Below are 27,353 nucleotides of genomic sequence, written 5' to 3'. Positions count from 1 at the left end.
TATTATAGCTACTCGTTCTATTGTCTGACAACAAAAAAAATAGGAAATGAGAACAGCTTTATTTGACATTCGGGGTCACACGCAAGGTCTCTCGCTCGCTTTCCCTCTATGCCGTGCGCGTGCTACGTGGTTTGAAGCACAATCTCTGCCTCTGGCGCTCGCTCTAGAATACGAGAGATTTGAACTCATTTGCGGCATAACTAGTCGATCACTAGTGGCTCAACAGGTAGATAGATACACTCATCTTCCAGGCATTTGACCGACCTGGGGTGCATTTCCCAAAAGCATTGTTGGCCAACTATGCTTTTGGGAAACGCACCCCAGGTTGACACTTCAGCGTGAGAAATCGGGGGTGTGGTGTGTGAGCGTGTGAAACAATCAAATGAGTGTGTCTCACGGCCAATGTGTGAGAGTTGGCAGCTCTATTAGTGTATAAACATGTTTATATATATATATATATATATATATATAAAGTTACTAAATAGTTCCAAATTATATTAAAAAAATATTACAAATGAAGAACATGTTAACATTTTAGTTGATGTAAATAGTTATTTTAAAAGATCTGCACCTTTTTATCAAATCTAACTGATACAAGATCTGTTAATAGGTAAAAAAAAATATTACAAATGCAAAAAGAGAGAATGTAAAAATAAACATGTTAAACATGTTTTATATAAAGTTACTAAATAGTTCCAAATATGTACAAAAAAAAATTTTATGAAGAAAAAACAAACACACCAATAACAAACAAACGACCCTAACAATTGCCTTAAATGCATGATATTAAAATAATATCAACAGACATGTGAGACTAAAGTATTATAGAGCCTTGCATTATATGCATTATTTTTATGATTTGTTATTATGAAAAATTATACAATTGTATTGCATTTATCCAAACAAAGTGTTGTTATAAAAACAGCAGGACTGCAGTGATGTGAATTTGCAACAATACAGATAATTACAGTGACGTTTTTTTATATTTTGTAATAACACTTTTCGGTTTTTGCACTTTGCAGACGGTCCCTTCGCCGCAGCCTGCGCATAGATATCAATTTATATTGTCAACTGCGAAGGAAAGCTCGTTTTGAGGAAAATTAGATTGTAGCTGCTGGTGTTGTATGTGTAGTTATGTGTTAGGTATTATTTGTGTAGTAACAATGTTTAGTTCACGAGTTATCGAACGCGGAAGTTCTATCTGAATGTGCGAATATAAAACCAACTTTACCTAATTATTCACGATATGAGGGCTTGTACTCTGGAGCTGGTTAATGTTAAACTCTGTAATCTGAGAACATCTCTCACCTGCAGACTGGAAATATACGGCATCCGAAGAAAATGTTCCACGTTCATTCACGATCGTTACCAAATCAGCCGCTACAAACAAATTCCAATTCAACCTTTCCGCCGAGACTGACCGAGCGAGGAATCACTTCCTGTGCGAAACGGCCGCTGTTTCACTCTTAAAGGGGCCGCATGTTATACCTAAGAGTATAGAAGTACCGAGAGGCGAAACTCCGTTGCAGTTTTGACAACAATCGCTAGATGGCGCTGCTGTCGCCATTTTAGACTGAACCAACAGCTTTGCCGTTAGCACCACATTTTTTTTAAAGCTATCATCTGTAAATCTGTACATTAACTCTCTCTTTCTGTATCAAATGTATGTGTTGTACAAAGTTTTTATCAGTCAAGATAAATTAAATTATAATAAAACTAAAGACTAAAACATATAACAGCTACTTACCATTCCATTGTGATTCTATGTGTAGTAAATGTGTGCACTTGCACAATGTTTGATTTGTTGTGTGTATGCAAGCAGAAATGATGTGGTGATCTACTTACCATCACCACTTTTTCCTTCAGATATTCTTTCCTTTACCCACAGTTTATCATCAGCATACATTTCTTCTACATTAATCCTGTTGTTCAGAAACTGAAATGACACCGTGACCGTACTATTTCCTATATCTGAGTCCAGTGGCGTAACGAGCCAACACCGGGCCCTTATGCAGGATTATCAAGGCGGGCCCCCTACTACAACACGTGATGACGCAATGTCCACGAGTAGGCTTTTGCATGCAATACGCAAGGAACTGTTTACACCTGGCCACTTCATGCTTTTTCTGTGATCGTATAGCTATCCGATCGTGAAAAGACCAGGTGTAAATTCCCTTCGAAACGCATTCGAGACGGATTTGAATCCGGTCGCTCAAACCACTTCAGGAGGTGGTCTGGGCCGCATTCCAGACGACACTGGACAAGTGTAAATACATCTGGTTGTTGAAACCACATATGTCAATTTTACTCCTCTAAAAATGCTAAAAAAAAATAAACGTGTGAGAGCGTGTTATAGGCTATATGTCAGTCATATACGACGCTTCTGCAACAACACGCATCACCGCAGATGAGCATCTATTCATCAAGCCAACGCACAAACTATCGCAAATCAAAGTGAAAGTAAGTCGCAGACGCTCGCTTAACACACAATCATCTTCATTAAAAGTAAAGAAACGAAATGATCTTACCAGTACTGTTGCCGCTCTCTCTAATTGCGGTCTACGATTTAGACATTTTAGCTGATGATCAATAAAATGCAGCTTATCTGTTGCTTTCGGTGACGTGAACTCTATTAAATCTGCATATCGTCGCTGCCCGATGAAACTCACGTAGGCCTATGTCCAAAACGGTTACTTTTCAGGAAGTGAAAAAAACACGTAATTTCAAAAGCAGTTGAACGTAGCGTTGTCATACTTGGTACGACAACTTTAAAGGTTCTCTAACGCCGCCTTCACACTGGCAGTTGAAATCAGCTCCGTAATTCGCAATACGCCCCCAGCGGACGTCGTACTACACCGCGAAAAGCGTCGGAAGCGGGTAGAACAAAAATGGCGGAGAGATTAGAAAGGTTGATTTTGTCCGTGTCAGAATGTACGATTCTGTATGATCTCTCTGATGAGGGCTACAGAGATATTAATAGGAAGGCTGCTGCGTGGAGGAAAGTCGCTCAGGACGTTGAGATGTCAGGTCGGCTAAAAAATGTGATATTTTAGTGGTATAATGTCAATAGTTCGATGTCTGTCACTGTGCGCAACGATACAGAAGACTTTTCCGTCTACAAATTCCCTTCATTTACCATGGATTTACTGTAACGTTATAGCCTATTATATTATTTCCACCATGAAATGTGGGATATACATATTGAATTGTATTATATTATTAATGTAGACAATGTATTAAAGGACTAATGTAATAAAATTACAGTATTTAATGTATTGTTAGGCTACTGTTTTTCATACAAATACCATAGAAACCATACAGTTACATTTTGCCATGATAGTGAGGTGCTATAGGCTATGCATGGTTTTATCTGTGGTTATCATGATCTAAAATGCATGATACTGGATGACCAAAGGTTAATTTGAATAAAACTCAAAAAGTCAGATTACATTTTACCAAATAAAAATATGGTTGTTACTTTTTTTCAAACAGATGTTACTGTTTTTACTAATGAACATAAATTTAAACATAGTAAATCTGCATCTAACTCAGGATAATACTACCGTCAACTCACTGTCAAATATGCGTTTCGACAATTTTTTTTTTTATAGTAATATAATCCTGCACTACAAACTGTGCTTAAGATACATGCAATCAAAGTTAGGCAACACAAACCTGTAAACTTGAAAGAAATAAAGAAATGTGCTGAACATTGTCTGTGCTTTTCAGTGGAGGATGTAAAAAAAAAGTGGAGGGACCTCCGTGATGCCTATGTTCGGTATAGGAGGGAGGACCAGTCCAGGCGGGTAAGCGGGGCTGCTGCCTCTCAGAAGAGGCCCTGGCGTTATGCCCAGATTATGTCCTTCCTCCTGCCGTTCATCACACCACGGAGGACAACCTCCAACCTCACTGAGACAGAGGGAGAGACCCAGGAGCGAGAGGGAGAGACCCAGGAGCGAGAGAGAGAGACCCAGGAGGGAGAGGGTGAGACCCAGGAGGGAGAGAATCAGGAGAGAGAGGGAGAGAATCAGGAGAGAGAGGGAGAGAACCAGGAAAGAGAGAGAGTCACAGATCACACACAGGAGAGCGTGCGCCCACATGAAACAGGGGGCACACCAGACCTGTCAGGTGAGCGCAGGCGTAGGCGGCGGGTTGTTTCTGCAAGCCCCTCAGCATTTGAGCAAATGATTGCGACTGCAATCGAATCTGCCAATCAACCACCGACACAGGAGAAAGACCCAGACCAGGCCTTCTTGGACAGCCTGCTCCCCGCCCTAAAAAGGATGTCCATTCAAAAAAACGCTGCTACGAAGCTGAAAATTCACCAGCTGATATATGTAGCTGAATTTGAGTGTAAGTATTTTGCTGTGAAAAATTCTCCACACTGGCATTGATAATGTGTAACATGCTGCCATCTCACCTTTTCATTTTTTGTTTTTGTTTTTTCAGAATCTGGTGGAGCTGAACGCGCACACACACACACACACACACACACACACACACAGACAGACAGACAGACAGACAAACACACTCTCACTCACTCACTAATGATACTCACAGACAGACAGACACACACACACTCAATAATACAAATTATTAAACACAATAATAAAGTTCACTTTAACTATTATTCAGTACTGTGGTAATTTTAATTTAGTTAAATGAAATGACAACACTGACATGGAATTGCAATTTATGACATTGTGGTTGGCCCTTAAAAGGGCCTTTTGGTCTGTGATTATGACACAGGATCATGTCGGTGGACACCTCCCACCTCAGAGGAAAAGTAGGTTGTGTAGGCCTCTCTGACACGAACAGCCTCCGCGCTGGAATTATTGGCACCTTGTCGGAAGACACTGGGCAAGACAACACTGGGGGGTGGGTTGGGCGCTCGATTCTCCCTTGGTCTATAGGGGCGTGTTGGGGCATCACGGCGAAGAAGGTTGTGGAGGACACAGGTTGCCTTCACGCACACCTCCACATTGTGTGGATGCTGCCACATCACTCGATGGTAGATCCTGAACCTGGCTGCCAGCACACCGAAGGCTTGCTCTACTACCATTCTTGTCCGAGACATGCGATAGTTGAACATCCGACGGCGTCTGCAGAGGTTCCTTCCAGGATATGGACGCATCAGGTGACGGCGCAACGGGAAGGCTTCGTCCCCCACAAATGTGTAAGGAAGTGGCCCGAGATCCTCTGCTCCAGGGATGATGGCATCTGGTGGGACTCCCAAGGTGCCTTCCTGGAGAGCGCGACCAAAGGCAGACTCCCTCAGTGTGCCTCCATCACTCCCGCGACCATAGGCACCCACATCAATAATTCGGAAGCAGAGGTTGGCATCTACAACCGCAAGGAGCACAATGGAGAAGGTCCCCTTATAATTAAAAAAAAGGGAGCCTGAATTGGGTGGTGCCACGATCCTCACATGCACGGGCGTCAGTTTGGTTTGAAATGTGGTGGGGACAGAGACGCATTCGGAAGTGCATTTTCAAAAGTGCTGGGTACAAATTCTGCAGCCTGTTTAACCCGTAAATAAATGCATCGATCCGCAAATTTTTGTTTGAGTTCTTAAATGGTCTGGTGGTAGATCTTTTGCCAAGCGTGTCAGAGGTGACGGGTTCTAATCCGCCCTCGGTATAGTTTTTTTTTCTCTCAAAACTGAATAATGTTCATCAGTGGTTACAGTCTATATCAAGCAGCCAGGGACACGTTTTTTGTGCATTTTATTTTGTAATTTCACCGGAATGAATATATACAACGGCGATAGATTGAAGTGCGCGTCCGAGTGAAGACTGTGCGCGAGCCACAGAGAACACTGTATCCACGACACTGATAGCAGCGGACACGAGCGCTCAGCTTGAGTTAAAAAACAAAACATTTTAGCTAGATCTCTTATTTAAGAGCGAACTAAATGAATGCTCTGCTAGTTAACTGGAGATGTTTTATTTGTATTAGGTACATCCGACCGTGCCTCAATGTTTCCAAGAGTGGTGGGTACAAAATGACTCATGACGAAATCTGGTGGGGACGCGTACCCACCGTCCCCACCGAAATCGACGCCTATGCTCACATGCTTCCCATCAATGGCCCCTATGCAATTGGGGAAGTCACGGTTGACCCGGAACTGCTCTGCAATATCCTGCCAATCACTCTCCTTTGGCACAGGCATGTAGACATCCACTAGCTCCTCCCAGATAACCTTGGCCACCTCAGGCACAATGAGAGATACAGTGCTCCAGCCCACTCGGAAGCGGTAGGAGAGAGAGTGATAGGAGTCACCAGTCGCCAGGTGTCTGAAAGAACATAAATAAAATATTAATAATAACAACAATAATAAGGGCTGGGAAAAAATCGTGATTAATCGCATCCAAAATAAATTTTTTGTTTACATAAAATATGTGTGTGTAGTGTGTATAATTATTTTGTATATATAAATACACACATAGGCATGTATATATTTAAGAAATATTTGCATGTATATACTGTATCTATATTTATACATCATTTATATTATATATAAATACACATATTTTTTATATTAATAACACATTTTTCTTAAATATATACATGCATGTGTGTGTATTTATATATACAAAATAATTATACAAACTACACACATATTTTATGTAAACAAAGATTTTATTTTGGATGTGATTAATCACGATTAATTTTTTCCCAGCCCTATAATACATACATTTATTTGGCGGATACATTTCTAGATAAACAAGGACATCTTATATGTTTAAGGGCGAAAATAAGAAAATTCAATAGTTTTTAGCTTAATAGAAAATACAGTTAACAAAATAGACTATAATAATATTGAAATAACCAAATAACTTGATGATGAAAAGGAAAATCACCGGAGACAGATGGCTAGGCGTTCTGCCGGACAAATACATCTCCGAAGCCGGGTGTTGATTCTCTTGATCCGTGGACCAACACGGTGGAGGATTTCGTCAAACTGACAGCGCGACACCCTGAAATACTCCCTGAAATCCTCACCGTTGTTCAAACGCAGCTCACCGACCAGACGGTGAAACTCCCCATATTGATTTCTCTCCGCCAGGTAGTATTTCACCCACACTGATCTCTTATTTTTGTGCTTGCGTCTCCAGTATAGGAGAGCAACAGCAAGTGCATTGACCAGCCGACGATTTGCCATCATTGAATTTTCTGTCTGTATGTGAATGAGCGGGGTGAGGGAAAATGGCCACAATATTTAATTATAGCCATTTTAATTATTTAATTATAGCCTACATTTTAATTGTATAACTGCCCTAATAACGTTAAGTCATGAAAATAAAAAAAATGACATGACAACTTATCGTTCTAAAATCATTATTTATTGTATGAAAAGTTTAGAAATCAGGTTTGTTTATCGGTACCATAGCAACGCTCAACTTCCGCTGGAATTGTCGGATAGGAACCGTCCGTAGCTTTTCGCAAGAGTTCAATTTTTTGAACGCATCCGGATGACCAACGGACGCGATTTTCTTCGCACCGCACTCTGTCGGACCCGTTTCGGACCCATTCGCATGCGGTCTGCGAATCTCCATAGGAAATGAATGACTTCCGGTCGTTTCGGTGCCGTATCGGAGCTGATTTCAACTGCCAGTGTGAAGGCGGCGTAAGCGATCCTGGGTGACGTCACTTCTTGTTGACGTTCGAACTATTGTCAAACAAAACGGAGGCTAGCTAGACCCTCCCTCCTCCTCATCCGCACACTAAAGGCCAATTTATACTTCTGCGTCGGGTGCGCGCAGTAGGTACGGCGTAGCATACGCACAGACGCGTACCATACGCTGTACCCTTCGCCGTAACCTGACGCGCACCTCCTCAAAAATGTAACTACACGTCGCGACGACGCGGACCGCAAGATCTGTGATTGGTCGGCTTGGTAGCATCGCGTTTCCTCCTATGCATTTCCGGCATGTTCTTCTGTACCGCCCGCCATTTTTAAATTCTAAGTACAGCGAAACTGTTAAAAAAACTAAAAATTTACCTTTTCCACCTCTATAAGCTCCAACTCCAACATGATCTGCTCTCTTTCAGTCGGCATTGCTTGTAGTAACCTAAACTCAAAACAGCCGCGAGGAATCTTCTTCTTCTTGCCGCGAGGAATCTATACACAGTGGAACATTAAAACCCTCCGCCGCCAACTGGCGTTTCGGCGCTGTACTGCAGAGCAACGCAGACCTAAACGCAGAAGTATAAATGCTCATGACGGCGTTGCCTACGTGCGCAGCCTACGCCGTACACTACGGCGTACACTCGACGCAGAAGTATAAATTGGCCTTAAGGGCCTTTACATAGTCAACGCGAGCAACGCGAGTGACGCGAGCTACGCGCTCCTTTTCATAGTACACAAGCGTCACCGGCGATGCGTGAAATGCAATACACCGATCGCGCAGCAGGGGGTAGTAGAGTCTAGAGTCGGGTCACGTAATATTCAGATCAAAATGGCAACTGAAGAGGAGTGCATATTGCTGATTTTACATCGGCGGCAACAAAGGATGTATACGAACAAGCTCGCATAACTTTTCCTCTTCGCCCGCCATTGTATTCAAATCTTCTTCTTCTGTAAACATAATAATATATCTTTTTATGTACATTACTTGCAATGTCGCCCCCACCGACAACGCATAGTATTGCGTGCATCGGCGCGTCGCGTATCAAAAACTAGGATGACACATTTGGCTACGCATCGACGCATAATGGCGGCCGAAGCGTAGCGATGTGTAGCCTTGCGCACGCGTATGCGTACCGATGCGTTGACTATGTAAGGGCCCTAACCCCCCAAACCACACCCCCAAACCCTTCTTGTCGGTCATTGGCTGGAACAGTTTGTTATGTTTTGGGGAGGGTCGCTGCAGTTTGTTTTTGGTGCTGTTTGTGAAGCATGGGCTGTCTACAGAGATCGCGTTTCTTTACAGTGTGTTCAGGGGACAGGCAGCCAGCGGATAGTGAGGAGATGTTTGCTGTATGTGACAAAAAATGTTTTGGCCTAAAAAACACATGACATCGCTTAGAGCACCTTTAAATGTAACCATATTCTTGCCAGTGTAATGATGTAATCCACATTTGACCAAAATTGAGTTTAAATGGACATACGTGCATATTTTACAGTAACGGTGGTCGATACGCGTTTTTCCGATCATTAATTAGAATGACCCAGTCGCGTTTCATATTGACAGATGAATAGGCTACGCTCAGTTTATTAAACAGCCTACGTCTCAGTTTATTAATACGGTCAGTTTATTATATGTCTCTTGCAAACTATGAAGGGACAATGAATCAATACACTGACATGGCAATGATAGACTGATACTATGAGGGGGAAGCACAGTCGGAGCACTGCTACTTGGGCGCAGAGATCAGCTATCAAGCAACACCTGAAATAAAGCTTGCAAATTTGTTGATGAAAACATTGATTAAAATGAAGATACAATTTATACAAAACGAAATTTTCAAGCAAAAATAATATTCGAAGATCGCTGGGTATTGTTTGATTATTAGCATGTGAGCAAAGCGGAGCGGTGTGACGCTTATAAGTTAAAAAACTTAAACATACGTTAACGTTTCATATTTATGTTTAAATAATACAATGTTTTTTTTTTATTATTTCATATATGTTGATTAGGCTATATGAAAACGGAACCGCATGAGATGAGTAAGAGGATCATAAGATGACCAATTAGGCCTATATCGGAAAACATTTGGAATGGGTCAGATTTTGATCTACTAAGTTTTGTTTTGTAGAAAGCCTTTCTTTAAATTTTATTTCGTTTTGTATAAATTGTATCTTCATTTTAATCAATGTTTCATCAACAAATTTGCCTGGATTAATAAATAAGCACTTCATGTGAAGTGTGCATTTCTCTCTATAGGCGCGTTCACTACTGCGAAGATGGCGAGTCTGTATCGTCAACTTTATCAACAATTTAAATGTTTCATGCATAATCATTACTTTCGCCGGTTCTTTGTGGCAATAAGCTTTATTTCAGGTGTTGCGTGATATCTCTGCGCCCAAGTAGCAGTGCTTCGAATCCATGTTCGAATCTTCACGAGACCGGCGAGATGCATCCACAGGGTGGGAGATACGCGGCGTGATTGACAGCTTTGACACCAAATGGATATACGTGAAAATCAGATGACATGATTTCACAACTTTTCATTGGTCATTTAGATAATGTGAAGCATGCTGTATACGGAAATGAACCTGGACATTATATCCGTCCAAAAATCTCAAAATCGGCAAAATGGACATACGCGGTTTTCATCGGACAGCGACGATATAGCGCGGAAATTGAAGATCGGATCTATATCTGTTTTGCAAAAACACATTTATGTGACCAGCTGTAAATGGAATCGTTTTGATAAATCAGTAGCTATCCGATCTGAGAAAACGCATGAAGTGGCGCGCGCGTGTAACTTTAAACAGCCGACCCGGGGATTCCCCAGTCCCAGCTCAAAACAAATTACACCAAAATCCATGATTGTTCGTTTCACACATGTATTTAATGATCTGTAAAATATGTTGTTGTCATTATATATTTAAAACAAAATCGTGATAAAGTAAAATGCGATCAAACTAAAAGTAGTAATATGCGATAGGGGGCCCCGGCTGTCAATCAATATCTTCCAGTCAAGCGGGCCCCTGATTGGTCCGGGCCCGTAAGCAACCGCGTACCCTTCTTACCGATAGTTACGCCACTGTCTGAGTCTAATATATTCTTTAATGTTAACTCCATTCCTTCATTCTTCCATATTTCTAATCTTAGCACTTCCCTCTCTTCATCATAATCCTCACAATTTATAATCACATGTTCCACAGTGTCCACATTTCTCACACATTCCCGATGGATGTTTAGATATTAGATGTAATGTTGTGTTCAAACCTGTATGTCCCATCCTTAAAGGGATACTCCACTTTTTTTGGGAAATAGGCTCATTTTACAACTCCCCCAGAGTTAAACTGAGTTTTACCGTTTTTGAATCCATTCAGCCGATCTCCGGTTCTGGCGGTACCACTTTTAGCATAGCTTAGCATACATCATTGAAGTGGACAAGACTTAGCATTTCTAAAAAAAAAAATGACCAAAGAGTTTTGATATTTTTCCTATTTAAAACTTGACTCTTCTGTAGTTACATCGTGCACTAAGACCGACGGAAAATGTAAAGTTGCGATTTTCTAGGCTGATATGGCTACCCATCTCCGCCCCCTGATCCCTAAACCCACCCCTAATCCCTAAACCCACCCCTAATCCTACCCATCTCCACCCCTTGGATCTTGATCCGACTCCTCCCCGTGGATCTCATGTAGCTACTGCATTGAGGTGCTACTGAGGTGGATGGCAAATGTTCATCCACCAACAGGCCTTGATGTTGAACCTTAAAGGGTTAGTTCACCCAAAAATGAAAATTCTGTCAGTAATTACTCTCCCTCGTGTTGTTCCAACCCCGTAAGACGTTCGTTCATCTTCGGAACACAAATTAAGATATTTTTGATTAAATCTGAGAGCTGGATCACTCCTCCATAGGCTTCTTAAGGGATCGAAACTGGCCGGCCCAAAAGTTATGAAAGACATCGTTAAAATAGTCCAAGTGACTACAGTGGCTCAATCTTAAGTTTATCAAGCAACAAAAATACTTTTTGTGCGCAAAAAAAAAAAACGACTTTTGTACAAAATTCCCTGCCGCAAGCATCCGCTTGCGGCATGTTTGCTGAACTTGTTGAACTTGTTCAGACTTGTGATGTATGCGCAAAAAGTTTCATTCAGCAGCATCCAGCGCACGGAGTTTTCCTGGCATTGTTTCGTTTCTAAAAGTCGTTCTTCTTTGTGTGGTATTGCTGTGCGTTCATAACTACGTAAGTAAAGATATTTAATGTCATTGTAGATGGGTTTTTAGAGAGTGTCAGAGCGTGAAGTTTATTTTACCTCAGAAATTGTGTCAATACACATACAATCGGGCGCAGTGCTCGCGCGTATTCACTGAATCATCATGTTATATTTGTTAACGATGTTTATTCATATGGGAAAGGGAGTTGCTTGTCATGTTGATTCAAATATTTGTCTTATCGGCATATTAATAATGGTACAAAGAGCGCACGGGAGTGCTAGAGCAGCGCACACACTTTGTAATCTGACACCTCTTGTTAGCTGCAGCGGTCTGCATTTAGAGTATATTTCAATACGGTTTACTTTAACCGAATACAACTTTAACCTCTCCATGTATATGTATACAGGTACTATCTGTGTATATTCTGTCATGTCATGTTATCAGTTGATTCAAATATTTGTCTTATCGGCATATTAATAATGGTACAAAGAGCGCACGGGAGTGCTAGAGCAGCGCACACACTTTGTAATCTGACACCTCTTGTTAGCTGCAGCGGTCTGCATTTAGAGTATATTTCAATACGGTTTACTTTAACCGAATACAACTTTAACCTCTCCATGTATATGTATACAGGTACTATCTGTGTATATTCTGTCATGTCATGTTATCATTTATATTTATCATCCTTATTTTGTTCTCTCACAGAAACCACTTTTATATGTATATCCACGCAAACCTGTCTACGACTTGCACTTTTGTGGCTTAATAAATACTGAGAATGGACAAGTTCGCTCTGGAGTAGCTGCAGTTCTTTCTAACCGAAGAATTAGGCCAGTTGAGTTCCAACCATCCCACTGCGCGCAGAATATCCCACAACTTTATTCAACTAATCATTTCCTTCTCTGTACGGCCGACTAGGTTGTACGTCACGCATCACCAGCGTCGGCCAATAGTGAGCCTGCGTGTGACGTTCAACCTAGAAGCTTTGCGCAATATCACTACGTGAAATATCAGGCCCACAGAGAAGGAAATGATTAGTTGAATAAAGCCGTTATTTTTGTTTGTTTTTTTGCGCACAAAAAGTATTCTCGTCGCTTGATAAACTTAAGATTGAGCCACTGTAGTCACTTGGACTATTTTAACATTGTCTTTCATAACTTTTGGGCCGGCCAGTTTCGATCCCTTAAGAAGCCTATGGAGGAGTGATCCAGCTCTCAGATTTAATCAAAAATATCTTAATTTGCGTTCCGAAGATGAACGAACTGTATGTATGTTATACACATAAATCAAAACACTTCAAATGAATAAACAATATACAAAATAAATCAAAATTCACAAATATTATATTTACCAAAAAGACAGTTCAAAACACAGGAACAATTATGCAAAAAAAAAAAAAAGAAGATACACAACAAATGAATCCTGCAAAACAAAACATCAAAACGAAAAAGCAAGAAAAATCCAAACACAACTAAGCAGAGCACAAGATAATTCTGAATCTTAAATACGGGCAAAGCATCCAATGAGGAAGCGTGTGTAAGCAGGGAATTTGAAGGTGTAATTTGAGTACAGCAGTGTCAAAACATTGTCAAAGACAGCGGTGACATCACTGCATGAAATGTGGTTCCCTTTCGAGAGGTTCCTCCTATTGCGTAAGCTTACGCTATGGGAAAACTCCTTTTCTCAAGAAATATTGAAGTCTTTATGTAAAACGCATTGCAGCTGCACAGCATACAGCAATGAGCGAGGCAGCTCGGTCATTGGCTGTGCTGCGGCAACTTGCACGAACCAATGACGGGGCGACTCTGAACCCGCTTCCAATGAGCGTGTTTCGCGCCCACGCGCGTCAGAGCCCGCCAAGATGGGCGTGGCCAAGGGCTATATATTGGGCGCCCCGTCGTCTGAGTTCTTTAGATTTAATCTCCTTCAGCAAAGAACCTTCTCTTCGCTGGATCCTCCGGATTTGTTGGATTCTTTTCGCCGCCGCCGTCGACAAGCCTACAGCAGGACTGCTTCGAGGACGCCGGCGCCTTCAGCCGCCTTCGATCGCCCTTCTGCTAAGCCATCCGGCGCGCATCATCTAATATCCTTTTCAAAAGCTATCAGTGTTCGCCCCCGCGACACTTTCTAAAAGAGCAAATTTAACAAGGCGTTGTTTCAAATGCCTTCCTGCGCCTCGTGTCGAGGCCCTCTTCAGGACGGGGATCGTCACATCATTTGCGCCCGCTGCCTGGGACCGGACCACGCAGAGGCTGCCCTTACTCGAGGCGGATGTCCCGAGTGTGACGCCCTGGGCCTCACTGAGCTGCGCGCTCGCTTCGCCGTTTTCACCGCGAAAGAGCCCACCTCTTCCGTGCTGCCGTCTCCTCTAGTCGAGCCGCGAAAGAAAAAACGCCGCTCACAGAGGCCGCCGGAGCACGCGGTTTGCAGTGATGTCACGCCGGGCCAATCCCCGCGTGCTTCACCACCACCCGAAGACTCCCCGCCGCCAGTCCAGTTGACACAGGCGGACCAGCACCCCTCCAGCGGAACGATGGGGCTCGTCTCGTTTGGCGCGTCAGGGGATGACGATGATAAGGATGACAGTTTTTCCTGTGATGCTGCATCCGACGACTGGCCGGGCTCGTCCTTCGACCCCGCTCCATCGACATCAGCGGGCACGAGCGCGGGCTCCAGCATGGACTCGGAGATCGTCCGCATTCTCTCTAAGGCCGTGGAAGACCTCGGGGTCGATTGGTCTTCCCCGGAAGAACCCGCCCGCAGCCGACTGGACGAGTGGTTCCTGCAGGGGCACCGACAGGCCCCTCGACAAAGACCCTCCCCCTTCTTCCCAGAAGTTCACGACGAACTCACGAAGTCGTGGAAAGCCCCGCACTCCGCTCGCCTGAAGCCTTCTTTTTCTTTGTCGCTCTCCTCTGTGGACGGCGCGAAAGAAAGAGGCTATGAGGGGACTCCGCCCCTCGAGGAGGCTGTGGCCAATCATCTGTGTCCACCCTCCAACGCTGGATGGAAAGCTAAAGCTTCTCATCCCTCGAAGCCTTGCCGGTCTACTTCAGCTCTCGCCGGTCGCGCATACGCCGCCGCCGGCCAAGCTGCATCAGCGCTTCACTCTATGGCTGTCCTCCAGGTGTTTCAAGCCAAACTTCTCCGCAGTATGGACGAGTCTGGACCCGATCCTGAGGCATTTAAGGACCTACGCAGCGCCACTGACATAGCGCTGCGAGCTACAAAAGCCACCGCCCAATCCATCGGCCGTGCTATGGCTAACCTGACTGTCCTTGAGCGCCATCTGTGGCTGACGCTAACAGAGATGAAGGATGCAGATAAGGCGTCATTTCTCGACGCGCCTATCTCCCAAAGCGGCCTGTTTGGACCAGCGGTGAAGGAGTTCGCCGAGCGCTTCACCGAAGCCCGTAAGGACTCACAGGCTATGCGTCACTTCCTGCCCAAGCGATCTAGCTCATCGCAGAGCTGCCAACGGCCGCCTCAGCAGCAGCGAGCTAAGACGGCGCCTCCCGTCTCTCAGCCCAAACCTGAAACGGATTTTCGACGCCGCTCGCGCTCTGCCAACAGGAAACAACCGCCCGAGCGACGGGGACCTCGGCCCAGGATTGTGCTGAACCCAGAGCCTCGTAAGTCCTCCTAGCTACAGGGAGGAAAAGGGAGAGCGCGTGTCTCGCAAGAGCCGGACCGTTCTCTCCAAAAAGTTTAAAGCATTACCCAGTCCCCTTACAGGCGGCTGGAAATGTCTATACAGCAGCCAATGTGCCAGCCACACAGCTCGCCCACCTGCAAACAAACGCCGTTTTTACGGCGACACACAGAAATCACATAAAGAGCTATTTTCTGCCTGTGTCATTAAAGGGTCACGTGTCCACACCAAAGTGCGCATTCCCACATATCAAAACTGTCAACGCAGTGCCAAATGTTTTCCCAGCTCAGGCTGGACGCCCCATAAATGTAGATTGTGTGCCAACTGTCACGTATGCACCACTACACACAAGCACTGTTCCCACAGTTATAAACACTTCCCCAGTAAAAGCGGGAAGTTGTATAAGAGTAGCGCGTGTGCCCGCTGTTATGCACGCACCCCAACTCACAAACACTGTTTATATGGCCAAAAACCTCCCGCCACGAGCGGGAAGTTTTATGAAAGTGGCGCGCGTGCCTACCACAGTCTATGCACCGCCACCCATAAGCACTATACACACAGTGTTAAACATTTCCCCATCTCACTCTGTGAGCATTACAGCGAGCGTGCCTGTAATCTCACACGCACCCCTGCACTCGGCATTCAACAGAGCTGCTCAGCGCGCGCCCGCGCCGCTGAGAGCTGTAAGCTCGGTATTAACACAGAACGATTCGCTGGCGGGAGCCATACGTCACTGCGACACGCCCCCGGCCAGCATTCAGCCCATATCTGTGCGAGCGAAAGCTTGGGAAAATATCCCCGACATGCCGAAATGGGTTTTGAACATAATAAAACACGGTTACTCGCTTCAATTCGCTCGCAGACCGCCCCGCTTCACAGCAGTGGTAGAGACGAAAGTGAGAAAAGATGTTTCACATGTTCTACGCACCGAGATGCTCAAACTGATAGAGAAAGGCGCTATAGAGACAGTCCCCCCCTCTATGAGCGAGGCAGGTTTTTACAGCCGCTATTTTCTCGTCCCGAAAAAGGATGGCGGTCTCCGCCCCATTCTAGATCTCAGACATCTGAACAAAGCTTTAATGATTTGCTCGTTCAGAATGTTAACAACCAAGCATATCCTCGCGCAAGTTCGCCTGGGGGATTGGTTTCTGTCAGTGGATCTGAAAGACGCTTACTTTCACATTCCAATAGCGCCTCATCACAGGCCATTTCTGAGATTCGCTTTCGAGGGACAGTCATACCAGTACACAGTACTACCATTCGGCCTGTCACTGGCACCCCGTACATTTACGAAATGTATGGATGCAGCACTTTCCCCCCTGAGACAGCGGGGAGTGCGAATACTAAATTATCTCGACGATTGGCTAATCCTAGCACAATCAGAGAGCCAGTTAGTGACACACAGGTCTTGGATTATCAGTCATCTAGAGTGCCTAGGTCTAAAAATCAATTTTGCAAAGAGCATGCTATCCCCCAGCCAGAATATTTCTTTTCTGGGAATAGTGCTAGACTCAGTGCAGATGACGGCGCGCCTCTCATCAGAGCGCGCGCTCACTATCCGGCGCCTTGCAACATCGTTCAGAGCGGGTGCGCGCGCCCCCGTCAAGCGATTTCAGAGGATGCTCGGTCTCATGGCCTCAGCATCAGCTGTACTCCAGCTAGGATTGTTGCACATGCGTCCTCTCCAACGCTGGCTCAAAAGCCGTGTCCCCACTCACGCGTGGTGCTCGGGCCACTTTTTAATCAGAGCAAATCACGGCTGCATAAAAGCCCTGACGCCCTGGAAAGCTGTCGACTGGTATCAGTCCGGCGTGAGTTTGGGCGTGAACACAAGGAGAAAAATTATCACGACAGATGCCTCCAAAATAGGCTGGGGGGCCCTTTACGAGGGCAGGCCTGTCTCCGGTTTGTGGTCAAACCCGGAGAAGCGCCTACATTTAAACTGTCTGGAATTGAAAGCGGTCGCTTTGGCTCTCAGAGCCCTGCTCCCGTACCTGAAGGACGAGCACGTCCTAGTCCGAACGGACAACATGACGGTAGTCTCGCATATAAATCGTCAGGGTGGACTCAGATCGAGCTCCCTGCACTCGATGGCCAGGGAGCTCCTCCTATGGTCCCAGCGCAACCTGCGCTCGCTGAGAGCAGCGCATGTGCCAGGTGTTCTGAACCAGGGAGCGGACATGCTGTCCAGAGACAAAGTTCTCCCAGGAGAATGGTCTCTCCACCCCCTGACGATTCAGTGGTTATGGCAAACCTTTGGCAGAGCAGAGGTCGACCTCTTTGCCTCCAAGGAAAATGCGCACTGCCCTCTCTTCTTTTCAAAGAGCACAGACGCGCTCGCCCAAGTCTGGCCGAGCCGCCCGCTGTATGCCTTCCCTCCGGTCGCGATGCTACCTCAGGTCATCAGTCGGATCAGGGAGGAGAAATGTGCAGTGCTCCTGGTAGCCCCACTCTGGAAGAACCAGACGTGGTTTCCAGAACTGATGCAGATGATGCAATCTGCCCCATGGCCGATTCCACTGAGGCTAGATCTCCTCAGGCAGGCCAACGGGATGATCCTCCATCCCCGCCCCGATCTGTGGGCCCTCCATGCGTGGCCCCTCAACGGATTCCCGGGAACCTCCCCAGTGGAGTGTTGAGAACCATCACTGAGGCGCGAGCGCCCTCTACGAGGCGCTTATATGCCCAGAAATGGAAGGTGTTCAGTGACTGGTATAAATCCAGGAACCTGAATCCTGAGACATGCGAAGTACCGAGTGTGCTCGTTTTCTTACAAGAGCTGTTGGAGGCAGGCCGCACCCCCTCCACGCTCAAAGTATATGTGGCTGCCATAGCGGCATCACATGAACCGGTCGAAGGACGCACACTAGGGAAAAACTACCTAGTTGTTCGTTTCCTGAGGGGCGCCAGGAGGATAAATCCCCCACGCCCCCCCTCGGTGCCGATTTGGGACCTGGCCACGGTCCTGGACGCACTTAAGCGTGCCCCGTTCGAACCCCTCCGAACTGTGCACCTCAAACAGCTCTCGCTCAAAACTGCTCTCTTGCTGGCTCTCGCCTCGGTCAAGTGAGTGGGCGACCTGCACGCGCTGTCATCAAGCGCTACCTGCCTGGAGTTTGGACCTAACGACAGCAGGGTTGTCCTCGGGCCAAAACACGGGTATATTCCTAAGGTGCTCTCTACTCCTTTCAGAGCACAGGTGATATCTTTGGCCGCGCTATCGTCCCCAGCAGACGAAAGTGACGCTAATTTACTCTGCCCGGTCAGGGCACTCAGAGTATATTTGGAACGTTCTGCCCTGTTCAGACAGACAGAGCAGTTGTTCGTATGCTTTGGCGGCCGCACTAAAGGTCTGGCTGTGTCAAAGCAAAGAATATCGCGCTGGATAGTTGATGCTATAGCGCTGGCTTATGAAGCCAAGGCATGGCCTCCTCGTGGGCGTGGTCGAGTGGGATACCCATTCAAGATATTTGTGCGGCTGCAGGCTGGGCCTCACCGTCCACATTTATCAGGTTTTATAACCTACAGGTCCCCTCATTGCACTCTAACATACTGTCGGTCTAACTATGCATAGGCTGGGGTGTGTACATGCTGAGCATTGTCTCCTCCCTCATAGAATCACATCTTTGAAACTGATGTGGAGGATTTTCCATACATGACAGTACATAAAAATGTGCTTGTGTGTGTCTCTGGACGCCCATCGGGCCGTTCCACGTTGTCCTTTTATAAAGCCCGCCTTCGGCTGGCTCGTTGGATAATTACTTCGCTCAAAGGCTTAGGCACCGGCCTCCGGCTTAATAGAAGCGAAGTCAGCACGCACGGCGTTTTACATGGCGTTCCCATAGCGTAAGCTTACGCAATAGGAGGAACCTCTCGAAAGGGAACGACTCGGTTACTAACGTAACCTCGGTTCCCTGAGAGGAGGGAACGAGTATTGCGTAATCTGCCGTGCTTGTGCTTGGTCAGTTTGCTTCAGTCGATTGAACCTAAAGAACTCAGATGACGGGGCGCCCAATATATAGCCCTTGGCCACGCCCATCTTGGCGGGCTCTGACGCGCGTGGGCGCGAAGCACGCTCATTGGAAGCGGGTTCAGAGTCCCCCGTCATTGGTTCGTGCAAGTTGCCGCAGCACAGCCAATGACCGAGCTGCCTCGCTCATTGCTGTATGCTGTGCAGCTGCAATGCGTTTTACATAAAGACTTCAATATTTCTCGAGAAAAGGAGTTTTCCCATAGCGTAAGCTAACGCAATACTCGTTCCCTCCTCTCAGGGAACCGAGGTTACGTTAGTAACCGAGTCGTTCTCCGTAGCTGCGGGGTCATGTAGCCAAAAGGACATCCCTTTAATAGTTCACCGCAGTCGTCATTCACACATCAAAAGGGCACAGAGACCCGCACATCAGCCATCTGAGGAAGCCAAAACTTTATCTTGTGGAATTTATCTAATTGTAGTTGATATGAAAACAAATGTTGATCACTTGCAACAGTTTTTCATATGAGCATGAAGGCTTGATAAATGTTTAAAACTCTCTCCACACTGAGTGCAGTAGTACGGCTTCTCTCCAGTATGAAAACGCTCGTGTGATTTCAGAGATCCAGACTTAGAGAAACTCTTGTCACAATATGAGCACTTGTGAGGTTTTTCTCCAGTATGAATCCTCTGGTGCCGTTTCAGATGACTAGATCTAGTAAAGCTCTTCCCACAGTCACAACACACATGATCTCTCACTTCATCATGTGTTTTCTGGTGCCGTTTACAAGTGAGCAGTCGTGAAAAACTCTTTCCACAGAGAGAACACACATAAGGCTTCTCATCTGAATGAACTTTCAGGTGTGATTTTAAATGTGACGACGAAATAAACTCTTTACCACACTGATCACAGTTAAATGGTTTTTCTCCAGAGTGAATATGCAGATGATACTTGTATGAAGATATGAAACTCTTTCCACACTGAGTGCATGGATACGGTTTCTCTCCAGTGTGAATTCTCATGTGTGTCTTAAGGTTTCCTTTTTGTCTGAAACTCTTTCCACACTGAGCGCAGGAGTGCAGCTTATTGGCTTTTGTTCCTTGAGTTTTGAAGTCACAGTGTTTCTTTACTTCATTCAGTTCTTCTCTTAGCTCTGTTATTTCCATCTGATCTAAAAATGAACATAATAAGTAGTCATAATCAGTTTGAGGATCATTTCAAGTAAAATTCAAGTGAACACAAGCAGACAACAAGAGAATAGGTTTCTGTCTGTGTGAGAATAAAGTAGCAGATCTTTGATGTCGAAGGTTTGTTATATCATTCTCATTAATTTGAATAATTAACATTTATTTGACACATTGCTATATACAACATTACGATAATTTAGATGAATTTCTACATCATTTACCATCAATAAACTACTTATTATTTCACAGCCACCAAAGCATCAACAATGAAGAATCAAGAATGGACACCAACCTGTTTGTTCCTCAGTATCTTCATGTTTTATTCTGGATGGTTCTGGATCACTCATGTCTTCAATCTCCTCTTTAATAAACTCCATCTTTAACAGTCACACAGATTTCAGCTGCTACTCCTGGAGTTTGTCCTTCTCTTGTAGGATGATGGGAATATTCATTTATTGGTGAATTCTTGTGGGAGGGGCTTCACTGCAGGTGTGAACTGTGATCACTGTGTGATACTGACGCCCACAGGACCAGATCTGGAATCTGAAAGTTACTGAATGTATACTAAATTAATTACTATATAGTTAAGTATATTTCCTGTTAAAAAATAATGTTTTGACTAGGTTGTATATTATCATAATATAAAACAAATCTATATGGTCATCCGTGTCAAAACAACCAAATTTAAGAAACTTCTGAAATGTTCTTAAGTTAATTTTTGTAAAAATTTGTAAAAGAAAAGAACAACTGAATTTACACTGAATTACTTTCACTGCAGTTATTTTCAACATTTGTTTTAACAACTGTTAAAACAACAGTTTTACTACAAACTAACTACAAAATTAACAAAACACTTACTTGGATGAGCTTAAAACAACAGTTTCTCAACCCGGACTCTACGCATAAGGTTAGCACAAGAGGAGGCCATGCTTCTCTCCAACCAAAAATTCTCCAACTTCTTCTTCTTCTTCTTCTTCTTCTTCTTCTTCTGATTAATGGCAGATCATATATTTACGATATATACCGCCACCTACTGGACTACTACACAGGAGTGTGTAAAAAGGACGTTGGCAAATGATACATCAAATCATAAAAAAAAAATTATAATAAAAAAAAAAACCCACTAAATTCTTAAACCAGTATCATTAAGATATATAATTAAATATTTGCTTCTTTGTCCCTGCATTCCTTGTTCCTGTAAAATATTATGAATATCATTTTCTGCATCAGCGTCTTTCCATTTCTGTCTGAATTTGTCAAATTTCTTACATTTAAATAAAACATGGGTGACATCCTCCAATACTTTACATTCAGAGCATATGCCATTACTTTTACCTATTAAGGATAAAGTGGAATTAAGGCCTGTGTGACCCAACCTCAATCTGGTTATCACACCTTCTTCATGCCTATTAAGACCCAATGAGGTGATTCTTTTCCCTCCAACACAGTTCTGGTTCCTATGATAATGTCTGGCATTCTTCTCGAACTCCCATTCATCTTGCCACTTTAGTGTAATCTGTGATTTAATTAAAGCTTTAGCATCTCCTTTACCCAATGGAATGTGAATTTGTACTTGGTCTAATTCCAGAGCTTTTTTAGCTAACTTATCAGCAATTTCATTGCCATCAATTCCATAATGTCCTGGAATCCAACAGAACTGTACCACTAACCCAAGGCTTATAAGATTTAAAAGAAGATGCTTTACTTCTAATACTAAATCTTCACGTATTGCATTATCTGTTATAAAACTTTGTAATACTGCCATAGAGTCAGTACATATAACAGATCCATACCTGTCAAGTATCCCGTTTTGGCCGGGAAAGTCCCGTATTTTACCCTTCTTTCCCGCCGTCCTCCCGTATTAGGATTTTCCCGTAAATCTCCCGTATTTTAACCTGCGTTATTAAAAAATAATAATACCCCGGGCGGAGTAAAAAAAAAAAAAACATTCCCAATCTGAGCTGTGTCACTAGCCTCGCGATAACTACAGGTAACGTTACTGTAGGTGGCAGTTGTCGCGAGGTTAGTGTGTGAGGTCAGATGATGAGTGACAACGCGGGGAAAACAGAGACGGATGATGGACGCTATGACAGAGCAAGGCACTCCTGCCAAAAAAAAAAAACCCTCATGTACTAGTAAATACCGCGATCAATGGGATAGCGAATTTACTTTTCTGAAGAGGAGCAGGGTGGGGGACAGTCACGCGTTTTGTAAGTTTTGTAACTGCTACTTTAGCATCTCACACGGGGAAGGAATGATGTATGTCAGCACGAGAAAGGGTGTTTAGCATGGTAGGCTACGAAAGATTGTTACAGAGAATAGGATGACGTTAGACAACAGAACTGTTTGCTCTACTCTCATGTAAAATTAATTAACCACTCTGGCCCAGCCCACAATACACTCCTTCCAAAACAGTTAATACAAAGTCTGCAACAAATTTGTTCAATAACTCACTAAAAGAGTAAAGAAAAGAAAAACTGCAAATGAAAAGAAAAACTGTAAAAGAAAAGCTATATGAAATGAAAATAATGTGTGGAATGAAAATAAAATGTAAACAATCAATGTTAAATGAACAGAAAATAGGCAAATAAGCCTTTAAATAAATGCTCTTAATATATACCCTATATATACCATACATATATATATATATATATATATATATGGGGTGGTGGGACTGCTCGCGGTGGGCGCTGGAAAATTTCCCTTATTTTCAAATCCAAAACTTGACAGGTATGAACAGATCTCAGAGGTTTAGTCTCTTCAACCCACCTAAGGGCAGTAATTATTGCAGTCATCTCTATTGAATATACTGATAAATGGTCACTCACTCTGTACCCATATCTTTTTCCAAATTCTGGAATGTAAATTCCAATACCACAATGACCCTTGGATTCTTTAGAGCCATCTGTAAATATTTCCAAATATCCATAATATGAAGTTTTTAAATAACTTAAGCAGGCTTCAGTAAAACTTTGCTTAGTGTGATGCTCACCTTTTCCCGCTAATAAATTAATATTTACCTCTGGTACAGGAAGCAGCCATGTAGGAACACAACTTAACGCTAATGCTGGGCCATACTTCAACTCTTTTAATCCATAATGGTTTACTAAATTGCCAATATTCCAACCAAACCCACTGGACTTTTTACAATATTCCCAACAATCACTAAGTACTGACAGAGCTGGGTTGTTGAAACTTCCTTTTAACCTTACCCAATAAGTTAGTGATAATTTCTCATACCTTAAATTAATAGGGGTTTCCTTAGATTCAACTAATAAAGCACTTGTATGAGTTGTTTTAAAAGCACCAAGGGCAATCCTCAAAGCCTTAAATTGCATTCTTTCAATTTTCTTGAGGGATGTCTTACAAGCTGAGCTATACATTATACAGCCATAATCAATATTTGATCTTATCAATGCTTTATATATGTTCATCAGAGACAGCCTGTCAGCTCCCCAATTATGCCCAGTGACCATTCTCATAAGGTTAATTACCTTTTTACACTTTGTTTCAACATATTTTATGTGAAATTTCCATGTAAGTTTGGCATCCAACCATATTCCTAGGTACTTATATTTTTCACTTCTTTCAAGTTGCTGATTATAAAGCATAATTTTATAAGTTTCAGGGACTTTTTTCCTAGTAAAATAAACAACCTGTGACTTTGAGATAGAAAATTTAAAACCCCAATCAACTCCCCACTGTTCAAGTACATGAATGTCCTTTTGAATCTTATCATTAACATATGAAATGTTACGTCCTCTTCTCCAAATGACAGCATCATCTGCATATAATAGACCTTCGTTACTATCTCCCAGTTTTTCATATATGTCATTAATCATTATGTTGAACAATATAGGACTGATAACACTCCCCTGAGGAATTCCATTTTCAACAATAAACTCATCAGACACTGCATCTCCCACTTTTAACCCTAATGGAACGTTTAGAAAGAAAATCAAGTATATAATTATACATTTTCCCATTAATTCCCAATTTTCCTAATTTAATCAACAAACCTTCTCTCCACATAGTATCATAGGCTTTCTCAATATCCAGAAAAACTGCCGCCATTAGTTCTTTCATTATTAAAGTCTTTTCAATTTCATTGCATACTTTAACCAGAGCATCAGTTGTTGACTTACCCCTCCTAAATCCAGTTTGATACCCTTTAATTGGATTTATGTATTCTAGAAAATAATTTAAACGTCCAACTATAATTTTTTCCATTAATTTTCCAAAATGTGAAGTGAGTGCAATAGGCCTATAGTTTCCTGGATCACTTGAGTCTTTACCTGGTTTAGGAAATGGAAGAATTCTTGCCACTTTCCACATGCTTGGTAATTTACCTTCATTCCATACTTTGTTAAACAGCTTAAGAACTTTCTCCAATATATTATCAGGTAGTTTTCTAAACATAGCATAACACAGGTTGTCCGTCCCTGGTGCAGAGTATGCAGAATTACTCAATGCCCTTTTAAGTTCTGACATATTAATTTCAGCATCCATAATAGACATATTTGACTCTTTGGTATTTCAGATATTCCTATTTATTTCCAATACCTCTTCTTTCCTTTTCATATACCGCTCCTCCAGGTGGCTACCCTTGTGTATGTCTGCAAAAGCTCTAGCAAGCATATTGGCTTTTTCCAAATCTGAGATTGCATGGGTCCCATCTTTAATTAAAACAGCAACCTGAGGAGGCTTAAATTTGCCTATCATCTTCTTAATCATCATCCATACTTTATTTAACGCGGTCTCTTTTCCTATTGTTGAGCAAAACTGTCTCCATGAATCTCTCTTAGCCTCTTTAATAACCTTCCTGGCTAATGCCTTCTTCCTTTGGTAGTTAATAAGATTGTCCATTGTTAATGTTCTACGCAAGTTCTTAAACGCTCTATTCCTGTCCTTGATAGCCTCTGAACACTTATCATTCCACCATGGAACATTGATTTGCTTCTTTTGATTTTGACTAACAGGAACGCTTTGGCTGGCAGCAACCAATATAAAAGAACTGACAATACTATTCATTTCATCAACTGTCTGATCATTATTAATTAATATACTTTCCCCATTCCCACAGCTTTCTACAAATTTCTCCCAATCTGCTTTTTTAAAATTCCATCTTTGGGGCACATAACTCTGTTCAATCATAAATTCAATATCAACTGCACATGTAATTGGGAAGTGATCACTACCCATGCTTGTGCTTTGATCTATTTCCCATTCACATCTACTGGCAATTTCCCTATCAACTATAGTTAAATCTATACAAGAAGTTTCATTTTTATAAACATTAATTCTAGTACCATAACCATTATTTAAACACACTAACATTCTATCATTCATCATTTCCAGAATGTGTGTTCCAGAATTATTGGACACCCCCTGAGAGCTCTGCCCATCTTATGTGAACAGCGAACCTTGAAGACTGCCTGTAGGATCATCCGTGATCCATCCCATGCTATGCATTCTACGTTTGAGTGGCTGCCCTCAAGGCGCAGACTTCGCTGTCAAGTGTGTAGGACCCAGAGGAGGAAGGTGACCTTTGTCCCCAGGGCTGTCCTGCTATTAAACTCCAAGTCACCATCCGCCCCCCAAATCTTTGAACTGCGCTAAACATGCCATAGACTGAACAGTCATATCCACTTTTATTCTTATTTTTTATTTATTTATTTATTTTTAGTAATGATGTGCTGTGTGGAGTTGAAGATATGCTATTCCTTGTGTCATTTGAATTGCCCCTTGGGGATGAATAAAGTGATTTGAATTGAATTGAATTGAATTTCTTCCACTGTCTCACCATTCAAATTTGTCTGTTTACTGCCCCATAAACTGTTGTGAGCATTGAAGTCCCCACACCAAATCTCTCTGTGACTTCGCTTAACAATACTTTTCAATAACTCACTATTTAATGCTTTACATGGATTATAATAATTAATGATAGTAAAATTACCACTACCTTTGTTAAATATTTCAGTTACCACACATTCGTGGGCCTTGGAATTAATAGACAAATGTCATACACCCTCCTCCTCTGCCTTTTTCTCTATCACATCTAATACCATTATATCCTTTCAATACAAAATCAAGGTGTGGTTTTAACCATGTTTCTTGAATGCATATGACCTCAGGTTTTTCTTTCAAATTGTGTATATATCTCTTAAATTCTTGACCATTTGTTATTAGACTTCTGGCATTCCATTGAAGAATGAAAAATACCATAAGGCTTTTAATCACTATTTTGACCCTCATATTTACAATTCAGTATCTCTTGAATTTTACTAGCTTGTGAGCTAAATCCTAAAAAGTAATTTGCAATATCCACAATTGATTTTACCTTATTACTTCCCTGATGAGGTTCAGTTGCTTTACTGATCACTGCGCAAATGAAGGCAAGGAAGTCATTTTTCTTGACCAACATTATTTCTTCTGACATTTTCTTTTTGAATTCACAGTATTCTGACTGTTGAGAGTTACATTTAGGCCTACTGACCTGTTGGACTCTCTCATTATGATGGCTCCTGTGGTTTACTCTGCTTATTGGGTTGCTAGCATTTGTTTCCCGAGCTTGCTCTGGTGTATACTGGGGAACAATTAAGCTAGCACCTTTCTTTTCCATTTCAATTTTCTTAACCGCCTCAGCATAGGAAACTTTATGAATCATTTTGCATTTCTGGACTTCTTTTGCCTCTTTGT

The 27,353-nt window shown here is 43.0% G+C and overlaps 3 protein-coding genes across 3 annotated transcripts in view; 1 reads left to right on the top strand and 2 right to left on the bottom strand.

The window, feature by feature from the left end:
• Nucleotides 1-21,572, bottom strand: part of LOC130101133 (zinc finger protein 239-like) — a 122,734-nt gene extending 101,162 nt beyond the window's left edge. The window contains exon 1 of the mRNA XM_056266719.1: nt 21,513-21,572. The gene's annotated coding sequence lies outside the window, so the exon portion shown is untranslated. The remainder of the gene's footprint in view (nt 1-21,512) is intronic.
• LOC130101150 (gastrula zinc finger protein XlCGF7.1-like) overlaps nt 1-27,353 on the top strand; it is a 260,846-nt gene that overhangs the window by 69,664 nt on the left and 163,829 nt on the right. The window lies entirely within an intron of this gene.
• Nucleotides 1-27,353, bottom strand: part of LOC130101165 (zinc finger protein 420-like) — a 70,941-nt gene that overhangs the window by 18,845 nt on the left and 24,743 nt on the right. The window contains exons 2-4 of the mRNA XM_056266752.1: nt 19,975-20,638; nt 6,043-6,296; nt 4,768-5,343 (exon numbers count right to left, since the gene is read on the bottom strand). Coding sequence (XP_056122727.1) covers nt 4,768-5,343; nt 6,043-6,296; nt 19,975-20,638 — 1,494 coding nt within the window. The remainder of the gene's footprint in view (nt 1-4,767; nt 5,344-6,042; nt 6,297-19,974; nt 20,639-27,353) is intronic.

The sequence above is a fragment of the Rhinichthys klamathensis genome, unplaced genomic scaffold (genome assembly GCF_029890125.1).
Source record: "Rhinichthys klamathensis goyatoka isolate OS25496 unplaced genomic scaffold, OSU_Roscu_1.1 h1tg000253l_1, whole genome shotgun sequence".
Lineage (NCBI taxonomy): Eukaryota > Metazoa > Chordata > Actinopteri > Cypriniformes > Leuciscidae > Rhinichthys > Rhinichthys klamathensis.
This window is presented reverse-complemented; position numbering and strand designations above follow the sequence as displayed.